Consider the following 20,690-nt stretch of genomic DNA (forward strand, 5'->3'; position numbering starts at 1 on the left):
AGGGTCTCATGCAGTGTAGGCTGACCTTGAACTTGCTTGTGTATCACATACTGGCCTTGAACTCACAGTCATCCTCCTGCCTCAGCCTTCCAAGTGCAGGGATTATAGATGTGCACCACCACACCCAGCCATATAACTTCTAACATATAAAGAACAAAGGCATTCTTGGAAAGGGATAAGAATATGGACCCAGGTATTCTAGTCACCTACTACCTGTACATCTGATGCCTAGCTGGGCCCACTGGACCAGGTGGTGCTAATACAGCATAATTGAAGACCATTGTTTAGCACTAGAGAGGCCTGCCAGCCTGGCTGTTGCTTCTCCATCGTGACATGTGGCTCTTCAGATTTCCCTCCAGCCAGTCTTGGTGTCTCATCTTTTGCATGGGTTCCCTGGAAAGCTCGATCCCTCTCTGACTGCCTAATAATTTCTATGTAATTTAGCATTTGCAATAGCACAACAGATGCTCTATACCTACTGAGCATCACCCCACTCCCTCTCTGCTTCAGTCACTCTCTGCGTCTACAGTTTGATTACTAACATCTTTCATAAGATGGAGTAAGGGCTTCAACAAAGGTGTGTTTCTTTGATGATTCCATTAATCCCAAGCATTGCTCTTTATCCATCAGGGGTGTGTTGCCCAACACCAAATGTGGAGAAAATGAGAATCATAAGTGAAAGGAGAGACTTTACTGGCATATGTGTCTATGCCTATGAAGATTATGTTCTCTACATGTGCGATGAAGGCTACTATCCTGCTTCTACTGATGGCAGGAGTCAGTGCCAAGCAGATGGCACATGGAATCCAAAGATGCCAGTGTGTGAGTCAGGTAAGAATGCTGAGAGGACTTGCCGTTATTTCCCAAATGAGCCCTTCTGGTTCTGCAAAAGAATGCACTTCTTATATCAGGTGAGTTCAGGGTGTTTTCCGACTGTGTGCTTTGTAAACAAGGTCACAGACACACAGTGCTCACATGGTACAGACAGCTGTAGAACCAGCTGTATTGGGGTTGAATCTGGCAAGACTTCTTGTCAGAGAAAACAGTAAAGTAGATGAAGTCCTTCAAAAGTCTCATTTCTCATTTGTCCTGTATTTTCTGCAACTATTTGGGGGAAATGTTTTAGTAAAGAGGAGAACAGTCCCACAAACCTCTATATTTATGTCAACGGAGAAAGAGTGATTTAGGTAACTATGATAAAATGAATGCTGTCAGACTGAAATAGTGGCCTAGTTAGGAAGAGGGAGGCTTGGAGTCAAGTGGTTGATGTCAGCCTTTCCTTTCCTTGCTCTGACTCCAACCTACTGAACTACCTCTCTGTTTATATATGATGGACTTCAAAGAAATAAACACTGAGTGCATAAATACCTGGCTCTGATCAGGGTAAGACACTGAAATATCAACACTGTGATCTTCAGGAGTGCTTCTTTGTATCAACAGAAAAGAGATTATTGAACACCATGCTTCAGGTTAGTATAAAAGAAGAGCTTAAGAAAATGACTTAGGTGCCAGTTGGTAATCTTGGTGGTCATCCCAGGAGGTAGGAGTGAGACTTGAGAGAGAGAGTAGCAAAGAGGGAAAGAAGAGGCTGACTTTCATAAACACCATGGACTTTATTCTTTGTGGCTACTGAGAAGTCTATGAAATGTCTTTTTAAATTATCCTTCTGAAACATGAGAGATTGGGACACTTTTGCTGATCTGTCCCCACTGACCTAAGGTTGTTCTGAAAGAAAGCAACTGTTAACTCTAATCCTGCTCCTTTTGTTTTAGAGAAAGATCTGATGCAGATAAAGTGAGAGATTCCTGGTGAATGCTTTCTGTAAAGCTTGTGGGAAAGTGTCCTCTCCACCTGAAACTGTAATCAGAAGTGGTCCGACTGACTGTGATGTGGGTGCAAAAACATCCACATATATCTTTTGCAGCACTTGGACCTGCTCATGCCCCCTATTAAGTGCACTAAACTACCTCTCTGTTACTTGAAAGTCTGACTGCAATCTTATGAAGACCATTATAAGGAGGGTTAGTGGAGTAAGTTCCCCCTGGTCTTGGAGATACAATTGATTTTACTACTCTTCCATCACTGCTACCCCTTCTAGGTTTTTCTCATTTTCAGTTAGTGCCTGAGTAGACTTAGATTTCTTACTAGAAGTGCTAACCCTTCTTTTATCTCTGATGAATGAGATTGCATGGTGTCTTGTAATGGCCAATTCAATGCTACTTTCAGGTATGGAAGCATTAAGTGCCCTAGTAAACATCTTGGGTTCTAGATTATTCTTTCCTGGCCCAGTTACATGCTAGATACCCTAGCTCTTCAGACCATCGTTTACTGCCCTATCAGTATGGTATCATTTTCCATACTAAAGGCATGGCAACAGCATAGGGAGCCCAGTACAATCAGGTGAAAGTCATAGCTGCAAGGTCGGTGGAAGTCTTCAGTGTCCACTGTGGGAGTTGTTTTGCCACTAGGAAGAGTACATTATAGAAGGGGTTCACCACGGTTGTGAAGAACATCAATCATACTTATATCTTTGGTGTTGGGTTTCATGTTTTCTACCAATTAGGTGCACAGATGCAATGGATTCTGTCAATGAACTCATTTCTTCCTGAGGGTTGGGGTCTTCATGTGCTGGGTTTTACTGGTGAACTGATGGGCTGGGCTGAATCTCTACCATATGTATCCCAGTGATCTGTCAAGCAGTCAGTCTGCTTTCTGGTAATAAATGGTAGGATAATGGATCCCACAGTTGTATTTCCTTTTTTTTTCTGAGCATGCCTTACTTTTATTTTTATTTTATTTTTATTTTTGTACATTTATTTATTTTTTTTCAAAATTTTATTGATAAACAGATAGCAATGAGACAGTTTCAAATCAAATCGGAAGTACAGTTTCAACAAATAATACACTGCATATATTCTTCTTAGTGGTTAATTGCTGTACAAGATGCGGACTTGTGATCCTATTTACAAACACCATTAGAACACAGTTGTATTTCCATTAACACATATTCTCAGCTAACAGCTTTAGGAGCCTTAGACTTTTGCTCATTCTCTTACCCCATATGAAACATTTTTCATTTATCAGTCCTTCTGTCCAAAAGTTTACTTACTATCCTACCCAATAATGTTTTTATTGATGTTCTTTATATTTCCATTAATGAGTTATTTAGTGACAACATGAGTGGTCATAATACAGTGAAATCAGCATTCATATAAGAAAAAGTTTATTTTTAATGTATTTACTTATTTAGTTGATGCTAGATATTGAGCCTAGGACATGCTAGGCAAGTACTTTACTAATGAGCTATGTCCCCAGGCCTGGGGTAATTTAAATATCTGTAGTACTTCTTTACATATAAATTAATTTTATTGGTACTCTTTTACTATACATTATGATCCCATTAATCATAGGAAATTTGTACCTGCACATGATGTATCTTGATTCTTTCATCCCGTCCCACTCCCTGTCTTTCAAATCTTCTTTCCTTTGTTTCCGTTTTTCTCCTTCTGTTCTTTTTAGTCTTTTCTTTTCCTTCCCTTCTGCTTCCTCCCTCATTCCCTTTCTATCTGAATGTTTTCTTCCCTTTTCCCAGTATCTATGAAACATTTTTGCCCTTATTTATATTTTTAGTTTTTCACAGAAGAGAAACAGTACAATATTTAAAAATATGTGTCTGATTTATTTCACTTAACAGTATGGTCTCAAGTAGAAATGTCTCCAGTTTATTCTTCTTTATGGTAGAGTAGTGCTCCATTGTACATAAAAACTGCATTTTCATCCCTGTACAAAAAAAATGTTTAAAAGCTGCATTGTGTTCAACCATTCACCCATTGATGGACTTCTTGTGCTGCTATAGACAGGGGTGTGCACATGTCACTCTGGTATGATGCTTTTTATCCTCTTTGACCTCTCTTTTCAAATACCATAGTTTTCATGGTAGTCTTTTACATCCTATGGTGGATTGACTCCTAACGATTTCTTTTCTTTTTTTTCTGACACTATTGTGAAAGGTGTTGTTTTCTGAATTTCTAACTCAGTGAGTTTGTTGTATCTGTACAGGCATGCTACTGGTTTTTGAGTGTTGACTTTGTATGCAGCTATGGTACTACATTTAGTTATTAAATCTAGATGTCATTGGGTGGAGTTTTGGGGGTCTTCTATGTAGAGTATCATATCATCTGCAAATAATGATAATTTAATTTCCTATCTATCTATCTATCTATCTATCTATCTATCTATCTATCTATCTATCATCTATTTATTTTTGCAGAACTGGGGCTTGAACTCAGGCCCCTGTGCTTGCCAGGCAAGCGCTTATTCTACTGAGCCATCTCCCTGGCCCCTCTGTCCTATTATTATTCATTTTTTACCTCATGTATAATTGCTTTGGCTAATGTTTCCAGAACTATATTGAAAGGGAGTGGTGACAGGGGACATCCTTGTCTTATTCCTGATTTTACAGTGAAAGCTGTCCATCTTTGGCCATTTAGTATGATGTTGGCTGTTGGTTTGTCATAGAGTGCTTTTATCAGATTGAGATAAAGACCACCTACTCCAGTATTCTGTAGGGTATTTTTTTTAACATGAATGTGTGATGGAGTTGGTCTAATGTTTATTCTGTGTCTATTGATATGATCATCCAGTTTTTCTGCTTGACTTGGGTTTATATGGTTCAATAAATTTATTGATTGGCATATGTTTGAACCATCCCTGCGTGCCTGGGATGAATCTTATCTGCTCATGGAGTATAGCCTTATTGATGATTTACTGCATTCTTTTTGCCAATAATATATTGGGGTTCTTTGCATCTATATTCATTAAGGAGACTGGCCTGTAATTCATTCTCTCTCTCTCTCTCTCTCTCTCTCTCTCTCTCTCTCTCTCTCTCTCCCCTCCCCCCCTTGGTTGAATCCCTTTCTGGTTTTTTGTATTAGGGCATTGCTTGCTTCCAGGAATGAGTTTAGAAGTATTGCTTTTCTTTAAATTTCATTAGTCTGAGGAGTAATGGCATTAGTTCTTCTCTAAATTTCTTTTCTTTTCTTTTCTTTTTTCTTTCTTTTTTTTTTTTTTTTTTTGTATTTTAGGGAAGGGTCTATAAGGATGTTCAGGGTCTCGCTACTAGATTGAACTCATAGTGATTCTCCTGTTTACACACTCCCAAGAGCTGGGATTACAGGCATGTGCCACCACGCCCAGTCTCAATTGCTGTCTCAGTGTGCCCTGGGGGTGGGACCAGCACGGCAGACCCAGGGATTGAACCCCTGGCCACTGTGCCTGCTTGCAGGTGCTTTAATCTACTGAGCTATTTGGCTGTCCCTTTCTCTAAATTTCTTATAAAATTTAGCAATGATTCTGTCAGGACCTGGGCTTTTCCTTGTTGGTAGGTTTTTAATTATGTTTTCAATTTCATTAACTGATATTAGGTTATTAAGAATTTTTATGCCTTTTTGGGCTGGAGAGATAGCTCAGTGGTCTAAGCACCTGCTTGGCAAGTTCAAAGATCTGCGTTTGATCCCTGATAGCGCATGTTGTGCTGGTCCTGGAACTCTGGGCACATCACGCAGGTCACTGAAACTGGGTGTGGTGGCACATGCCTGTAATCCCAGCACTGAGGAGGCTGACAGAGGATCACTACAAGTCTGAGCTGCATAAGGAGACCCTGTAGCAAACAAACAAACAAATAAATAAATAAAAAGATTTTTAAAAAATTAAAAAGAACTTTTACATCTTCTTGATTCAGCTTTAGTAATTCATACAGATCTAGGAATCTGTCCATTTCTTCTCCATGTTACATCTCATTAGAACATAGGTTTTTGTAGTATATATTGAAAACCTGAAATTTTTCAAGATTTCACCCTTTTCATTCATAATTGCAGATATTTGTGTCTTTTTCTTTCCTTTTTTGATATTGGCTAAGTATTTATCTATTTTATTTAATTTTTCAAATAACCAAATATATGATTTATTGATTCTTTTGTATTGTTTTCTTAGTCTCAGTTACATTAAGGTTTTTCTCTAATCTTTATAATTTCTTCCATTGTACAAGCTTTGTGTTTAACTTGCTTTTCTTGCTAGAAGCTTTTTGTTCAATATTAGTTTGTTTATGTGAACTCACTCTTTTTTTGATATGGGAATTCATTCCTATAAATTTTCCTCATAGGACTGCTTTCACTGTGTCCCATGAGTTTTGGAATGTTGTACTGGCATTATTATTTAATTATAGAAACTGTCTAATTTCTTCTTTAAATTCTTCTGTGGCCCATTAGTTGTTTAGGAGGTTGCTACTTAATTTCTAGGTTTTTGTAGTTTCTTTTGTCATTGATTTCCAATTTCATAGAACTATGATTTTTTTGTTTTATTTTTGGTGGAACTGGGGGTTGAACTCAGGCCCTTTTGCTTGCCAGGCAAGTGCTTATTCTACTGAGCCATCTCCCTGGCCCCAGAACTATGGTTTGATAATATGCTTGAGATAATTTCAACTCCTTTCTAGTTACTTAAGCATGTTCTATGACCCAGTATGGTGTCTACTTTGGAGAATGTCCAAGGGTAGCTAAGTACAGCGTGTATTCTATATTGTGGGTATAGAACATTCTGTGGACATATACTAAGTCAATTTGCTCAAAAGTTTGGTTCAATTCTGATTTTTTTGGTTTATTTTTTGGTATAATCTGTCTATTTGTGACAGTAGGGTACTAAAGTCTCCCATTCAATTATATTAGTATTTTGTTTTCTTTTCTTTTTCTATTATGTCCCCATTGCCTAGTCCTTTGTTTTCTATGGTTGAGTGCACTGGTATTTAGTACATACATATATTTATGATTGTAATCTCTTCCTCTCTGATTGTGCTCTTAACAAGCATGCATTGACCATGTGTGTTTCTCTTTATCAGCCTTGATTTGAAATGTGAAATCTGTAGATTTCAGGCAAATAGAATAGCTACCTCTGCTTTTCTATGGGTTGCGTGGAGTACTGTTTCTCATCCTTTTACTTTTAGTCTATGAATTTCTTTTTTATTAAATGTATTTCTTCTATGTCTCACATTTTTAATGTTATTTTCTTTTTCTTTCTTTCTCTTTTTCTTTCTTTCTTTCTTTTTTTTCTTTCTTTTTTTTTTGGAACTGGGGATTGAACTCAGGCACTTGTGCTTGCTAGGCACAATCTTGTTTTCTTGATCCATTCTGCCAATCTGTTTCTCTTGATTGGTGAATTGAAGCCATTTACATTGATGGTTATAACTGATATGTATTGGCTTATTTTTGCAATTATTTTCCTTTTGGCAGTTCACTTTCTTTCCCTATGTTTAATCACTTGCCTTGCCTGGATTCATTCTGTTGGAGTTCATGGAGTTGTTGTCTTCATTATCTCTTTTTAGAATATCCTTCAGAACTTTTTTGGAGTGCTGGTTTGGTTTGACTTCAAATGTTGTTTATCATGGAAGTATCTTATTTCTCCATCAATTTTGAAAGATAACTTTGTAGGATACATCAATTTGGGTTAGAGGTTGTTTTGTTTTAGGGATTGAAATACTTTACTCTAAACTTCCTTTGACCATGGTGTTTGTGTTGAGAAATCTGCTGTGGTTCTGATGAGCTTCTTTTATAGGTCATTTGTTTCTTTTCTTTAACAGCTTTTAATATTCTGTTCTTGTGTTGGAATCTTGACTAATATATGCCTTAATGTAGTTTTTCTGATCATGAATAATTGGAGTTCTATATGCCCCACTTCTCTGTATGTCAAATTCTTTCCCTATGCTTGGGAAGTTTTTGGCAATTAGTTTTGTGAACAAGTTTATTTATCGACTTTGCTGTGCTGTCTTCTAATTTTTTTCATTGATTCCAATAAAACTTACGTTATGTTTCTATGCATCACCTGGCAGCATTTGGCTGGATTTTTTCTGCCCCCTTGCTAATTTTAAGATGTCTTTCATGTGATGATCATTAACTGAAAACCTGCTATCTAGGTTTGATATTCTATTTTCACATTGGTTGATTCTGTTGTGCAAACTTTCAATAGAATTCTTAATCTCCATGATATCTATTTGACTCTGTTTCATGGAATCATGTTGGGTATTCATGTTTTCATTTTCTATCACTTTCCGAGGCTCTCCTATTTTTTGTTTGTATATACTCTAGATTTACTACCTATGTCCATTATGTTTATCATCTGTTTAATTATCTGTAAAATTATTTCTAGCTTTTTCCTAGAGCCTCATTCATCTGCTTTGTTACTTTCACTGCCATCATTCCAGGGAGTTAAACTAGGTGGCTTTTGACTTCTTCCACCTCCATTCCCCCTGAATTTACCTTGGACAAGCTGGAGGTCTCATTTTGTATTTTTAGAATTTTATTTCTGCCATAAGCTTGTAAATTGCTTGTGGTAAGTAGCTTTATTACTAGTATCAAGATTTCCTTAAAAATGACTACATTGCAGAGATGTTTTCTAGGTATAAATAGCTTTTGGCTTTTAAGTCTGTCCCCAGAAACCATGTCTTCAATTTATTAGGTATGAGAAGTTCCTGCTTATTTGGCCTAGCACTTAGTTCTTTGGTATTGGGTGATGGTATTTTTTTATGGTCCCCAAGTTGACAACTGGTGTTCAACTTGTAAAACCCAGCTGAATAGAACCAGCATGCTTCTAAGTGGAGAGACCTACCTGAGGATTGTTGTCAGCAGCATAAGAAAAAGAACAGGAGGATGTGGAGGAGAAGGAGGAAGAGGAGGAGGAGGAGGAAGAGGAGGAGGAGGAGGAAGAGGAGGAGAAGAAGAAGGAGGAGGAGGAGGAGAAAGAGGAGGAAGAGGAGAAGGAGGAAGAGGAGAAGGAGGAGGAAGAAAAAGAGGAAGAAGAAGAGGAAGAGGAAGAAGAGGAGGAGGAGAAGCTGTTAGGAAGTTGTTGGAAGCTGTTGGAGAGGCTGCAGGGAGCTATTGGTTCTCTTGCAGGAGTTTGTCATGCTGGCTTTCCTGATGAACTCAGCTGTTCTCATCATTGAAGGAGTTCAGGATCTTGTTGTCACTGAGGATGTCTACATTTCACTTTGAGGAGGAGCTGTGGTCTTCAGTTAGAGATTTGCTTCCTGGCTCCAGAGGAGAAGATGTACACATCTCAGTCTCCTGGAGAAGCTTGTCACATTGGCTTTCCTGATGAGTACTCAGCTGTCCTCATTGTTGGAGGAGCTTGAGACCTCACTATTGTTAAGGATGGTTGTGGTACTTTTGTGAGGAGCTGTGGTTCTTTGAGCATCACTTCCTGGCTCTAGTTCAGATCCCTCAGCTTACCAGCATAGATTCTTCATCCCACTGGCACAGATTTGTGGCATCTGCCACTGACCTTTGGGCCTTCCCAGCACAGATCTGTGAAGTGGGCCTGCATGAGACATTGTCATGGGCTCTAGGCCTCCAGCTGGACTAGTGGGAGGCATTGTTTTAAGCTCTAGGTCTTCAGCTGGATTGGTGCAGGACATTACTTTGGGATTCAGGCCCTCAGCTAGATCCTTAGGTCTTTAGTTTGGACAGATTTCCTACACTCTTTGTATCTGACTCTTTGGGTGATTCATTAAAAGATAATCTTGTAATTAAGTATTCTGTATTGTATTGTTCCCATTGCTGAACCCCAACAATGACACCCTGACAATCTCATTCTTTCTGTAAAAAGAAAGAACAACTGGTCACCACAACTATGTCACCTTGGCTAATGTAGTACAATCAGTAACATCATCAAGCAAAGTATAGAAAGTGTCAAACTGGTAACTGAATTTACCACTTTTAACAATAGGTACAGGGCCAGGGAGACAGCTCGGTAGAATAAGCGCTTGCCTGGCAAGCACAGGGTCCTGAGTTCAATCCCTGGTACCGCAAAAAACCCAAAAAACAATAGGTACAAGTTTTGGTTGAAGTAGGAATAGGGTGGGATGCCATTTCTGGTGCTTTCAATGCCACAGAAGTTCAAGCTGATCCTGGCCACTGGTTGTGGTGTTGGGGCCTGAGTTGTTCAGCCTACAACATGCTGCATGTCTCTTGACAGCCTGACCTTGGTTGCCCTGCTGACTTTGAGTATCTCCCAAATTGTGCTTCACCCAGTCACTTGGAGCCCTGAGAGAAAGCCACCCACAGTGCTCCAAACCCCAGGTTCAGTTGTGCTCTCCCTAAAATGACATTTGGCCAAGCAGACACTGCTGGGAGTCACGCATCATCCCTGTTGTGAGTTCCACTGCCCCATTCCACTGGCGAGTTTCTCCATAGAGGTGATGTGAGTCACCCAACCTCACTGTGCCTTTAAGGAGTCAGGAGACAGGGAGAAAGTGCAGTGTGCAGCCTCCTTTTTCTATGTTTAGGCCTGTCTCTTCACTTTCCCTGTGGACTCCAATTCTTGCCTCAGATCCTTCTCGTGTTCCAGGAATCCGCTTTTTCCTCCTAAGTTGTTCTATCTCAGCGTGTGGACTCTGATCTCAGAGAGCCTGATTGGCTGCTGTTTATTGCTCTGTCATTTCCCAGAATCCTCTTTCCAGTAAGGTTTCTACAATCTCTCTTCTGTAGAATTCACTCTCTACATACACTTGTTTCTTGACACTTTACCCATAAAAACGTTAGTGTGGTTCAACCATTCATCTAGTTAATTTTTCTCTGAAACCTAATTCAAGTCATAGCATAAACACAAAAAAATCATGTGTGATTTTTCTGTTAATAAAAATTAAATTTAAATTATTGTCTAGGGCCAGCCAAATAGCTCAGCAGATTGAAGCTCCTGCAAGCAGGTGTAGGGGCCAGGGCTTTGATCCCTGGGGTCTGCTGTGCCGGCCCCACCCCAGGGCACACGAAGACAGCAATTGAGACTGGGCATGGTGGTGTGTGCCTGTAATCCCAGCTCTTGGGAGGCCGTAAACAGGCTGATCACTACAAGTCCAATCTAGTAGTGAGACCCTGAAGACCCTGTAAATCCTTCCCTAAAATACAAAATAAATAAATAAATTAATTAATAAATATTTTCCCCATTGTTTTATTGAGAAACAAATAGCAATGAGACAGTTTTAAACCAAATTGGTAGCACAGTTTCAATAATTAACACATTGCATACATTTTTCCTAGTGGTTATTTGCTGCACAAGATAATAAATAAATAAATATTAAAAATAAATTCTTGTCTAATGAAGCATTGGAAAGGAATTTTATAAAAGGTCATGCATGAGCTCTAGTCTTGCAGAGAAAGATGTCGTCTTTTCTGTCAATGTTTAAAACAAGAAACTGGTCATTAGGGACATAAAAATGTAAGAAGTCATGATCCTTGAGGTCAAAGTGTAGAGAAAAGGCTGTTTTCCACAGTATAGGGGAGCTAACCAACTGCTAGAGAACAGAATGGAGTTCTAAAAGTACACACTGACCTGGTCAGAAGTGAATCCCAACCTTGACTTTTAATAGAGGTGTCACATGATTCAATGTACTTCACGTCTGCCTTCTTCCATTATCCACAAAGTACACATGATGATACTACCTACTTTCTTGTTGTTGTGAGGTTTGAGCAGGACTCTGCAAGAAAAATAAATAGATGACAACAACTCAATAAATAATTCCAGGTAAACTGCTGCTACCAAGAGTTATAAAAGGGAGAAATAGCCAATGAGTATTAGATTTATTCAGCTATACCTGGCTTGGGTCTGGATGTGTGCTCAGCTCCTTCCTGCTGCTACCCTTGGGGGTGTACCTGTTGGGCCCCTCTGGCAAGATGTTCTGCTCCTGCACTAGCTGGGTGGTTCTGTCCTCTACACTCTCTGCAGGGATTGCAGCTACAGGGTTTTACCCCAGGCCTGTATGCCAGGCCTAAGCTGAGCCTAGAGGGGAGAAGGTGGAGTAGTGGGGAGAGGCAGCTGTCCCACACACTCACCGGGCCCGGTCTAGGACTGGGTCTGGGGGTTCCTGGAATGCAGTAGAAATTCCTACTCAGTGGGCAGGGTGGGGGAGGTGCTGCAGAGTGGTGGTGGGGGCGTCCCAAGGGGGTGGAAGAGGGTCTCACCCATGCTGCGCCTGAGCTGGGACCAGTAGGTCCCACAGGCACAGGGTAGCTGGAAGCTCTCACACACACTCACTGGGCCAATGAGTAGTAGAGTAGTCAAAAAGGCTTCACAGAGAAAATGAGACTTCATAGAAGGTAAAAGCATATGATATTAGCAGTACAATCCCAGAGATAAAATATAGAGATGTATAAATGTACAGTATGTATCTTGAGAAAGAGGAGCTGGCTAGTTTGGTAAGATAGAGCTAAGAAAAAGTTCAACAAGGGTGTTTTTGCGCAAATGTCCAAAGATTGTTAAATGTGTTTGTTCTTTTATCTTTATAAATATAGCATTCGATATTCTTTCACATAGTCTCAGCCTTTAGAGGCAATACTCCTTAAACAAAGAACCTCCTCTGACATTCTCAGTCTCTTAATTCCTTGCAAGTTCCATATATGAGCTTGAGAAACTTGAGATCATGCTCTTCCAGTGTAACTGCTCCATCATTTCATGGTTGTTTCAACACTGAAGTCATTGTTTAAGCTCTAATGTGCAGTAATTATGCCTTTACAGTGCTGCGTTTGTGGAAAATTAGGGAGACAGGTGAATATTTCCTGTACTTAGCTTGATGTTTATTGGGAATACTTTTAATATAATGTAACTGTGTATTCTGAATTTACTCTTTTATACCAAAACTTCTAATTTCCCCAATTGATGAAAAATTTCAGTCATCACATTTTTTAAATACAAAGAAAAAAATTTTGTAAGATGGGAGAATTCCTTTAGCTCAAGTTGCTTTCCATCACGCTAAGCATTTCTTCAGGTCTTTCACATGACAACAGTAACTGTTTTTGAGTTCTGTCAAGTTTCCAATGGGGAAATAATTTGTGTCTTCTAAAAATAACCAGTTTTGGGGGTGTTTTGTTAATTTGAAAGTATGAACTCATGTGCCTTTTTTCTGTTTCACCATTCAAGTTGGTAGTTTACCTCCCAGAGTTACCCATGGACACCACAAGAAATTGTTTTCATATTTCTTGCTATAGTTTAAATGTGTCCCCAAGAGACTCATGGGTTGGAGACTTAATCCTCAGTGCAACAGTATGAAGTAGCGAAGGGTGGAACTGTAGAGCAGGTGAGTGGGTCTGACAGATGGAGGAGTCATGAAGGGATTAATGCCATCATCACAGCAGTGGATGAGTTATCAGGCAAGTGAGCTATAAAACTAATTCAGTGTGTTCTGTTTCCTCTTGCTGGCTTATTGTCATTCTTTTGCCTACTGTCATGTTATAATGAGGCACAAAGGTACGTGTCACATCCTGGTGTCATGCTTCTGGACTTCTCAACTCCCAGAACCATATCTAAGTAACTTTTATTTAAAACCAATTTTCCCAGCATGTGGTATTCAGTTATAGCAACAGAAAGAAAGACAGAAAATTGCTACTGGGAAATGGGGTTGTTGCTATGGCAAATACCTGAAAATATGGAGGTATACTTGGAACTGACCGCAGAGGGTGCTTCTGGTGGGGTCCCGGGAGAAATGCTAAGATTGATGAGAATCTAGAATTCTGTAGAAGTTACCTAAGTGGTGATGATGAAAATGTGAGAAATGTGAACAGCAAGAGTCATTCTGACCAGGTCCAGATGGAAATAAAGAACAAAGTATTGGGGTGGAAACTTGGATAAAAGCTGTACTTTATTATAAAGTTGCCAAGAGCTTGGCAGAAATTTTCCTGTGAGTGAGGGCTTTATGGAAGGTGGAATTTAAGTGTGATGAGCTACCATATCTGGCAGAAGAGTAACTAAATGGATAAGTATTCAGGCTCCTAAATGTTTTAACTACAGAGAGCAGGCACAAGGGGATGATTTAAAGACATTCTATAATTAAAAAGGAAGTGGACCAGAAAGATTTGGAAACATTTTAGCATGGTGATGTGTAGAGAATGACAGATCATTTTCAGGAGAGAGAACCAAAGGTGTGGCCGAATGGACCATTTGCTAAGGACATCCGTTTGGATAGACGGGATATCGAGACAATGGACCTCAGAGGCATTCTGGGGAAACATCCAAGACTTCACCTCCCATCACAGGCTCACAGCTTTAGCAGGGCAGAGTGTTTTGGGGAGTGGTCTTCTGGTCCCCACCACTGCTGTCCTGTCCTGAGACACCGTGGATCTCTGCTGTCCATATTCCAGTGCAGCGCTCCTTAGCTACCTACCCATGCTCACATGGTTCCAGATTACCCTCAGGCCACTGCTCTGCAAGGGGCAGGTCATGAACCTTGAGGTTCTCCATGTGTTGCTCATACTGCCCATGTGGAGTGTGCAAGGGCTTTGTGCACATCATATCCTTTAGATTGCAAAGTGTGTGGCAAAGCACCTTGAGTCCACAGCAAGGAACTGTCACTCAGGTGTGGATGTCACAGAGATTCCTCAGTCAGGAAAGGCTCTACCTCAGTTGGTAGTTATGGAACTGGATCTGGCACTTATAGACTTACCTGGAATATGTTTTGCCTTTTCTTATACTCACGTTCCCTTTGAAATGAGAGTAACTAGGTCGATCTTATCGTTGTAATTGAAATAATTAACTTATTTTTACTTTATGGACTCACAGATGGAATTTGCTACAGGATGCCACATTCTTTGGATTTTTAAGTTGGAACAAGTTAATACTTTAGGGCTATTAGGATGCAATAAATGTGACTTGTATTGTGAGAAAAATGGATTTTGAAGGCCGGGGCAGAATGCTATGGATTTAAATGTATAGCTGTCCCAAAGCTCTTGGGTGGCAAGTCCCCAGTATAAAGGCTATGACACAGTATTGAAAAGGTGATTGAGATATGATGGCAGAGAACTCACAAGTGGATCGATTCCCCCTCAGGGGGTGCCTTATTCATCATGAGAGCCAGTGGTTACAAGTGGGCTCAGTGAGCCCTGCTTGCTTGCCATTCCTCTCTCGTCCATTCACCTTCTACCGTATTATGCTGCAGCAGGAAGCCATGTACCAGTCAGGCTCCATTCTTATGGACTTTAGAGCCTCAAGATAGATGGGTTAAATAAGCTACTTTCTTTATGTATGACCCAGTCTGTTTTATTCCATATAGCAACAGAAACTGGACTAAGACACCTCCATATCCTGAGGATACATTCAAATGTGTTGAAGGGCATTTCAGTTGAATTTCCTCTATCTCCTGCAAGTCTTTTTGCTGGCTACCTTAGCCTTCTCAGTGTAAGATAAAGAAAGGGAAACTTCGGCACCATCATGGTTCAGTGAAGATGAGGTTAAAAAAAAATGTTGAGAGCAATGTTTCCTATAGATAAAGATTACCTGAATTTTGCCTTTTTATTTATTTATTTGGGATATTTAAACCATGAATGGTAAACTTTAAAAATCCATTGATGAATTCATTAAAAATGAAATTTAATTTCTACTCCAAAGTCCTAGAAGCATCCATTAGTCCCATATCTTGGGACAGTGATCACTACTATATTGTTGTGTATTTTCCAAGAAAGTGTAGAGAAAAATCTCTTTTAGCTGAGAATGTTTTTGTGCCTCTGGTAAAGTTTTCATGAGAGTCTTAAGTTCACCTGAACTATTCCAGAAATAAGAACCTCAAATATCTATTCCCAAGTATGTGTTAAAAGTCTCCACTAAAGTCACATGGCACTCACCATTTTTCTGTGACCTTCCATTTCACTCCTGATGACATGCTGATGCTTCTGGTTGGTATCCTAAAAGAGAAACAAGGTCAGGAAAGGTTCTGGTTCTCCACTACATGTGATACCTTCACCACTTAGCTAATAAACACCACTGCGGCCATTGAGCCGAGGCAAGGAAAAGTACAGACGTAGGGTCACACATAAATAAGGATCTGGGAGCAGCAGTTGGGAACACAGGTCCATCCTTTAAACATGATATGAAACTGGGGGAATGCTAACCTTTTTGGTTACATTTTAACAAGGATTGAGATGAGCCAGATGAAAAGCGTAACATGCAGGCACACATATAGTAGTCACTCAGCATATGTTAATTATGGCCATTAGAATTATCATTAATATGACAAAGATGACAACTTGCATGATCTAAGTTTAAGTATGAACAAAATTTCCCATCATTGTCATTATCCAATGCTGTTTTGCTGCATGTTTTGTTTTTTACAAAAAAAAAATTGAAAATTTCAAATATGTTTCCATCATAGCTGTGTGTCTGAGGCCAGAGATACCAAATGGAAAGCTGTCTGTGGAGAAGGATCGCTATACTGAGATGGAAAATGTCACCATCAAGTGTGACTCTGGCTATGAGCGGGTTGGTCCCCAAAGTATCATTTGCTCAGAGAATAAAACCTGGCACCCAGAGGTGCCCAAGTGTGAGTGGGTAAGTGGCACACATGAGGGCAATTCTGTATTGTCAACCCCTAAAAACAGTGGTCTTCTCCAAAGCTCTGTCCCAGCTCAGAATAGTGACTTCTGACTTTTGTCACAAGACCTAAGTAATTCATCAAAATCATTACTTCCAACTGGGAAGCACAGCAGTGAGTTAGAAGAGGCGATTGCTTTTATTGTACTGCAAGACCCCAAACAAACTCTAGACTTAGGGTCCCCGAGACCCACATTCCCTGATTCCCCAGGTCTACATTTTGTTACTTTGCCCCACTCTGTCAGTCCCCAGGGCTGTCCTTCAGCTGTCCTCATGCAGGGTCTGGGCCTGTGCAGCTCTGGCTTCTGCTCTCAGGAGCAGAATGGGCCGGCCTTTGGGAGAACGCCCGCCGGGAGGCAGGGTCTCCTCTGCGAGGCAGGGTCTCCCCCGCCTCCTCTTCCTCTGTCTGTCCACACAGCTGCTGTCTTGCTTTTGGGATGATTCCTCTGCAGATGCACCAAACCCTTTGCTCTCTGCTTTGAATCACTTTTAGGAGGTCCCTGCAGACTGCAAACAAGTGACTGCAGGCCAAAAGCTCATGGAATGCCTTCCCAGCCCAGCTGATGTGAAAATGGCCCTGGAGATATACAAGCTATCTCTAGAGATTGAAACATTGGAAAAAGGGAAGTACATGAAGACCCGGGAGAGATTTTCTGAAAAAGAAATAAAATAGTCACTTTTGTCTTTAAATTAACATGCAGAATCCCCATGTCCAACTCCATTTGTCCTAAAGCACCATTACTCAGGAAGTGTCTGGGTTTGGAAAAAATCCATATGATTATTGTTATGAAAATGTGTAATTACTTATGATGTACTTTGTGGCTCAAGGGTCTACTTACTCATTGTGCTGGTTAAATAAATGGTCATTTATCAAATATCACTTGCCATGTTGTTGTCCTGGCCAATGTGTCACTTAAAAATTGTACCTATAACCCAAACCCACTGCTTACCATATTTGAAATTAGCTTTCCTTTCCTTTTTTTTTTTTGTCTACCTAGGAAACAAATAAAAGCCAGAAAATGTAAACTGAATTCATACCTTTATTTGTACCTCAATGCCTTTATTACGTATCTCCCATGTCCAAAACCTGCCCACCCCCAGCTGACAGGAAAGGACCCAATAAAAACCAAAGTGAGAACAAGAATACCACCCTTATATGCAAACATTGTATTGTCTCCTTAGTGGAAAGACCTGAAAGACTAAAATCTGAAGTGCAATAGACACTGTGAAAAGGGAACGAACCTGTTCAAAAGGAAGGAATTACTGAGATGAGGACAGGAGAGGGGGAGGGGGGAAAGAGACGTATCTGTGTATGTGAGCAGGATGGCTTGGACAGTTGTCCTGTGGGTTTCTGCTGGTCTGTGGAAAAGAACAGTTGGTGCTTATTATTTTGTGTTTGTTTGCCTTTTTGTCTTTTTTTTTTCTTTTTGTCGCTTCTTAATTTCTTACAACTTTTTTCTTTTTTCTTTTTTTTCCAATTTTGCATGCATATATCTGGTAGTCTGAACAACTAACTTGAAGACAACACTATGCCATACAACAAAGATTGTCAAATTCATATTCTTTTGTTTAGTGAAATTCTGTATCATTTCTAGTTTTTTAAGATATATATAAGGGGCTGAGGAGATGGCGCAGTAGAATAAGTGCTTGCCTGGCAAGCACAAGGGTGTGAGTTCAACTCCCAGTTCTGAAAAAAAAAAAAAAAAAGTGACTGCCAGGACCGTGCAGTAAGACCTCCGTAATTTGATAGGGCCGGGGAGATAGCTCAGTAGAATAAGCACTTGCTTGGCAAGTGCAAGTGCCTGAGTTCAATCCCCAGTTCGGGAAAAAAAAAATTGCTATTCTGTATTCTCTTTAAAAAGTAAAAATAAAAATTTAAAAAGATCATCACTGACATCCCACAGGCCCTTTGCTGCCCCCTTCTGATCACTAACTCCTGCTACACCTCGTGAGGATTTCCATTCTCTTTTTAGTAGTACAGATGGGGTCTGCCTATTGTTTCTTTTATAGAAATAGAACCATACACTATGCATCCTTTACTTCCTGACTTTTTAACGTTCAATTTTTGAGTTTTATTGATGTCGTAAATGGCCAAGAATCATTCGTTTTCACTTATTTAGTATTCTGACATTCATGAATGCATCCCAGTTTATTATTATTGGTAATTTCTTTTTTTAATATTCAGTTACTTGGATATTATGAATAGTAGTTCTGCATCTTCTTACATGTAATTATGTGGAACATATATACTTTGTGCAGTATATGTCTAAGGATGAGATCAAAGGTTGGCGAGACAGCTCAGCGGACTAAGTTCCTGCTTTGGCCAGCTCAAGGACCAGGGTTCAATCCCTGGTCCCACATGCCACACTGGCCCACCCCTGGGGCATGCTGAGCCAGTAACAGAGTCTGGGTGTGGTCATCCACCCCTGTAGTCCCAGTGCTGGGGAGGCTGAAAACAGGAGGATCACTACGAGTCCAATCTGTGTAGTGAGACCCTGTACCAAATATGTAAATGAAAGTAAATAAATAAATAAAAAAATAGGGATGAGGTCAATAGCCGATGGTGGGCAAATGTGTGTTTTGAGTTTCCAGAATGGCTCTAGGAAAGTGTACTCCTATGTACTTGCAGAATGTGATTATTCTCTGCATCATTTGTTGCGATTTATGCTTTTGCTTTTCTGAGTTGTGTGTGAAGCCCTATCAAATTGTGGTTTTAGTTTGAGCTTCCCTATCAATTTTGAGATTGGACTATTATACAGATGCTCAGTAGCCCTTTAGGTGTTCTCTTGTGAAGTGCTAGTCAAAACCTTTTACATATTTTTCTTGTGGCGGGTCTATCTATATCAAATTTAATTATAATAATTTTTAATATATTTTTGATAAAATATTTTTGGGATATCTGTGTATCACAAATATCTTCTCCTGTGCATAGTCTTCCTATCTCAGTAAGACTTTCATGTGTTCATACAAACATAAGTTTCTCATTTTAATGTGGTAGCACATGTCAAGTGCTTCTCTCTTTTTTTTTTTTTTTTTTTTTAGGGAAGCGTCTACAGGATGCTCAGGGTCTCACTACTAGATCGGACTTGTAGTGATCTGCCTGTTTACAGCCTCCCAAGAGCTGGGATTATAGGCTTGTGCCACCATGCCCAGTCTCAATTGTCATCTCAGCACACCCTTGGGGTGGGGCCAGCACGGCAGGCCAGGGGATTGAACCTCTGGCTCCTGCACCTGCTTGCAGGTACTTTAATCTTCTGAGCTATTTGTCTGGCCCTCAAGTTCTTCCTTTTTTAAAAATTATTTTATTTATTTATTTTGTGTGGCCAGTTCAACCTGCTCTGGGGGTGGGGCTGGCAAGGCATGTGGTACTAGGGATTGAACTGTAGTCCCTGTGCTTGCCTGAGCTTGCCTCAGCAGGCACTTTAGACCGCTGAGCGGTCTTGCTGGCCAGTGCTTCCCTTTTGATGGGTGGAGTTTGTTTATTCATTTGGGTTTCTGGGTCCCTTTAAAAAAATCACTGCTGATCCCAAAGTCACAAATACATTTGCTCAATGTTTTTCTTTAGGAGATTTACAATTTTACTTTCACATTTGGGTGTATGATTCCATCTGGATTTATTATGGTAAGAAATACAAGACTGCTATGTTTTGCATCTAGTTGTCCCCCCAAAGCCTCATGCAGTCATTGGGGGCCTCTGGAGTTTGTGATTATTGTGTAGTGTGGGCTCCACACCTGTCCTGGGGTGGGTACTTTGCAGCACAGTGTAAGGAGGGCAGAGAGGCTAGCTGCCTGCCTGAGCTGTGGCCCCTCCCTTAGTCCTCTTACTCTTTGCTGCCACCATGAAAGGTTGCTCTCTGCCATGTGCCACTCTACCTTGGAGCAGCTGAGTATGAAATGAAACCTCCAGTAACTGAGCTAAATAAACCTTTCTTTCCTTCCCTCATTTGGGTGTTGGGTCCTGGCAATGAGAGAAGAGTAACTGAGACAAGAACTAAGATTCATTTTTTGAGTGTGTACAAATTTACAGTTGATTTGGCATCTTTCACTGAAAAGGCCGTGCCTGCTGTCTTTACACTACAGTGCCATTTTGTCACGAACCACTAACCACGTATATTTAGATTTTGTTACCTGACTCTTGTTAATAATCAGGGTGTTTGGCTATCTCATCCCAAATTCGATAGCTTCATTATGAACCTTGGTATCAGCCAAGGTGGAGCCTCTCACTTTGATTCTTTTGTCCTATTTGTGTTCAACTTCGGACCTCATCTTCTTAGAGATTTGACAACTCTTTTTTTTTT

At 40.2% G+C, this 20,690-nt stretch overlaps 1 protein-coding gene across 1 annotated transcript in view; it reads left to right on the forward strand.

Moving 5' to 3' along the window:
• The window catches only part of LOC101589856 (zona pellucida sperm-binding protein 3 receptor), a 42,761-nt gene extending 25,621 nt beyond the window's left edge, over positions 1-17,140 (forward strand). Inside the window, exons 8-10 of the mRNA XM_023701158.1 lie at positions 631-831; positions 16,175-16,350; positions 16,886-17,140. Coding sequence (XP_023556926.1) covers positions 631-831; positions 16,175-16,350; positions 16,886-17,065 — 557 coding nt within the window. The 3' untranslated portion in view covers positions 17,066-17,140. The remainder of the gene's footprint in view (positions 1-630; positions 832-16,174; positions 16,351-16,885) is intronic.
• The last annotated feature ends 3,550 nt before the right edge of the window (positions 17,141-20,690 follow it).

The sequence above is a fragment of the Octodon degus genome, unplaced genomic scaffold, assembly GCF_000260255.1.
Source record: "Octodon degus isolate 3935 unplaced genomic scaffold, OctDeg1.0 scaffold00131, whole genome shotgun sequence".
Classification (NCBI taxonomy): Eukaryota; Metazoa; Chordata; class Mammalia; order Rodentia; family Octodontidae; genus Octodon; species Octodon degus.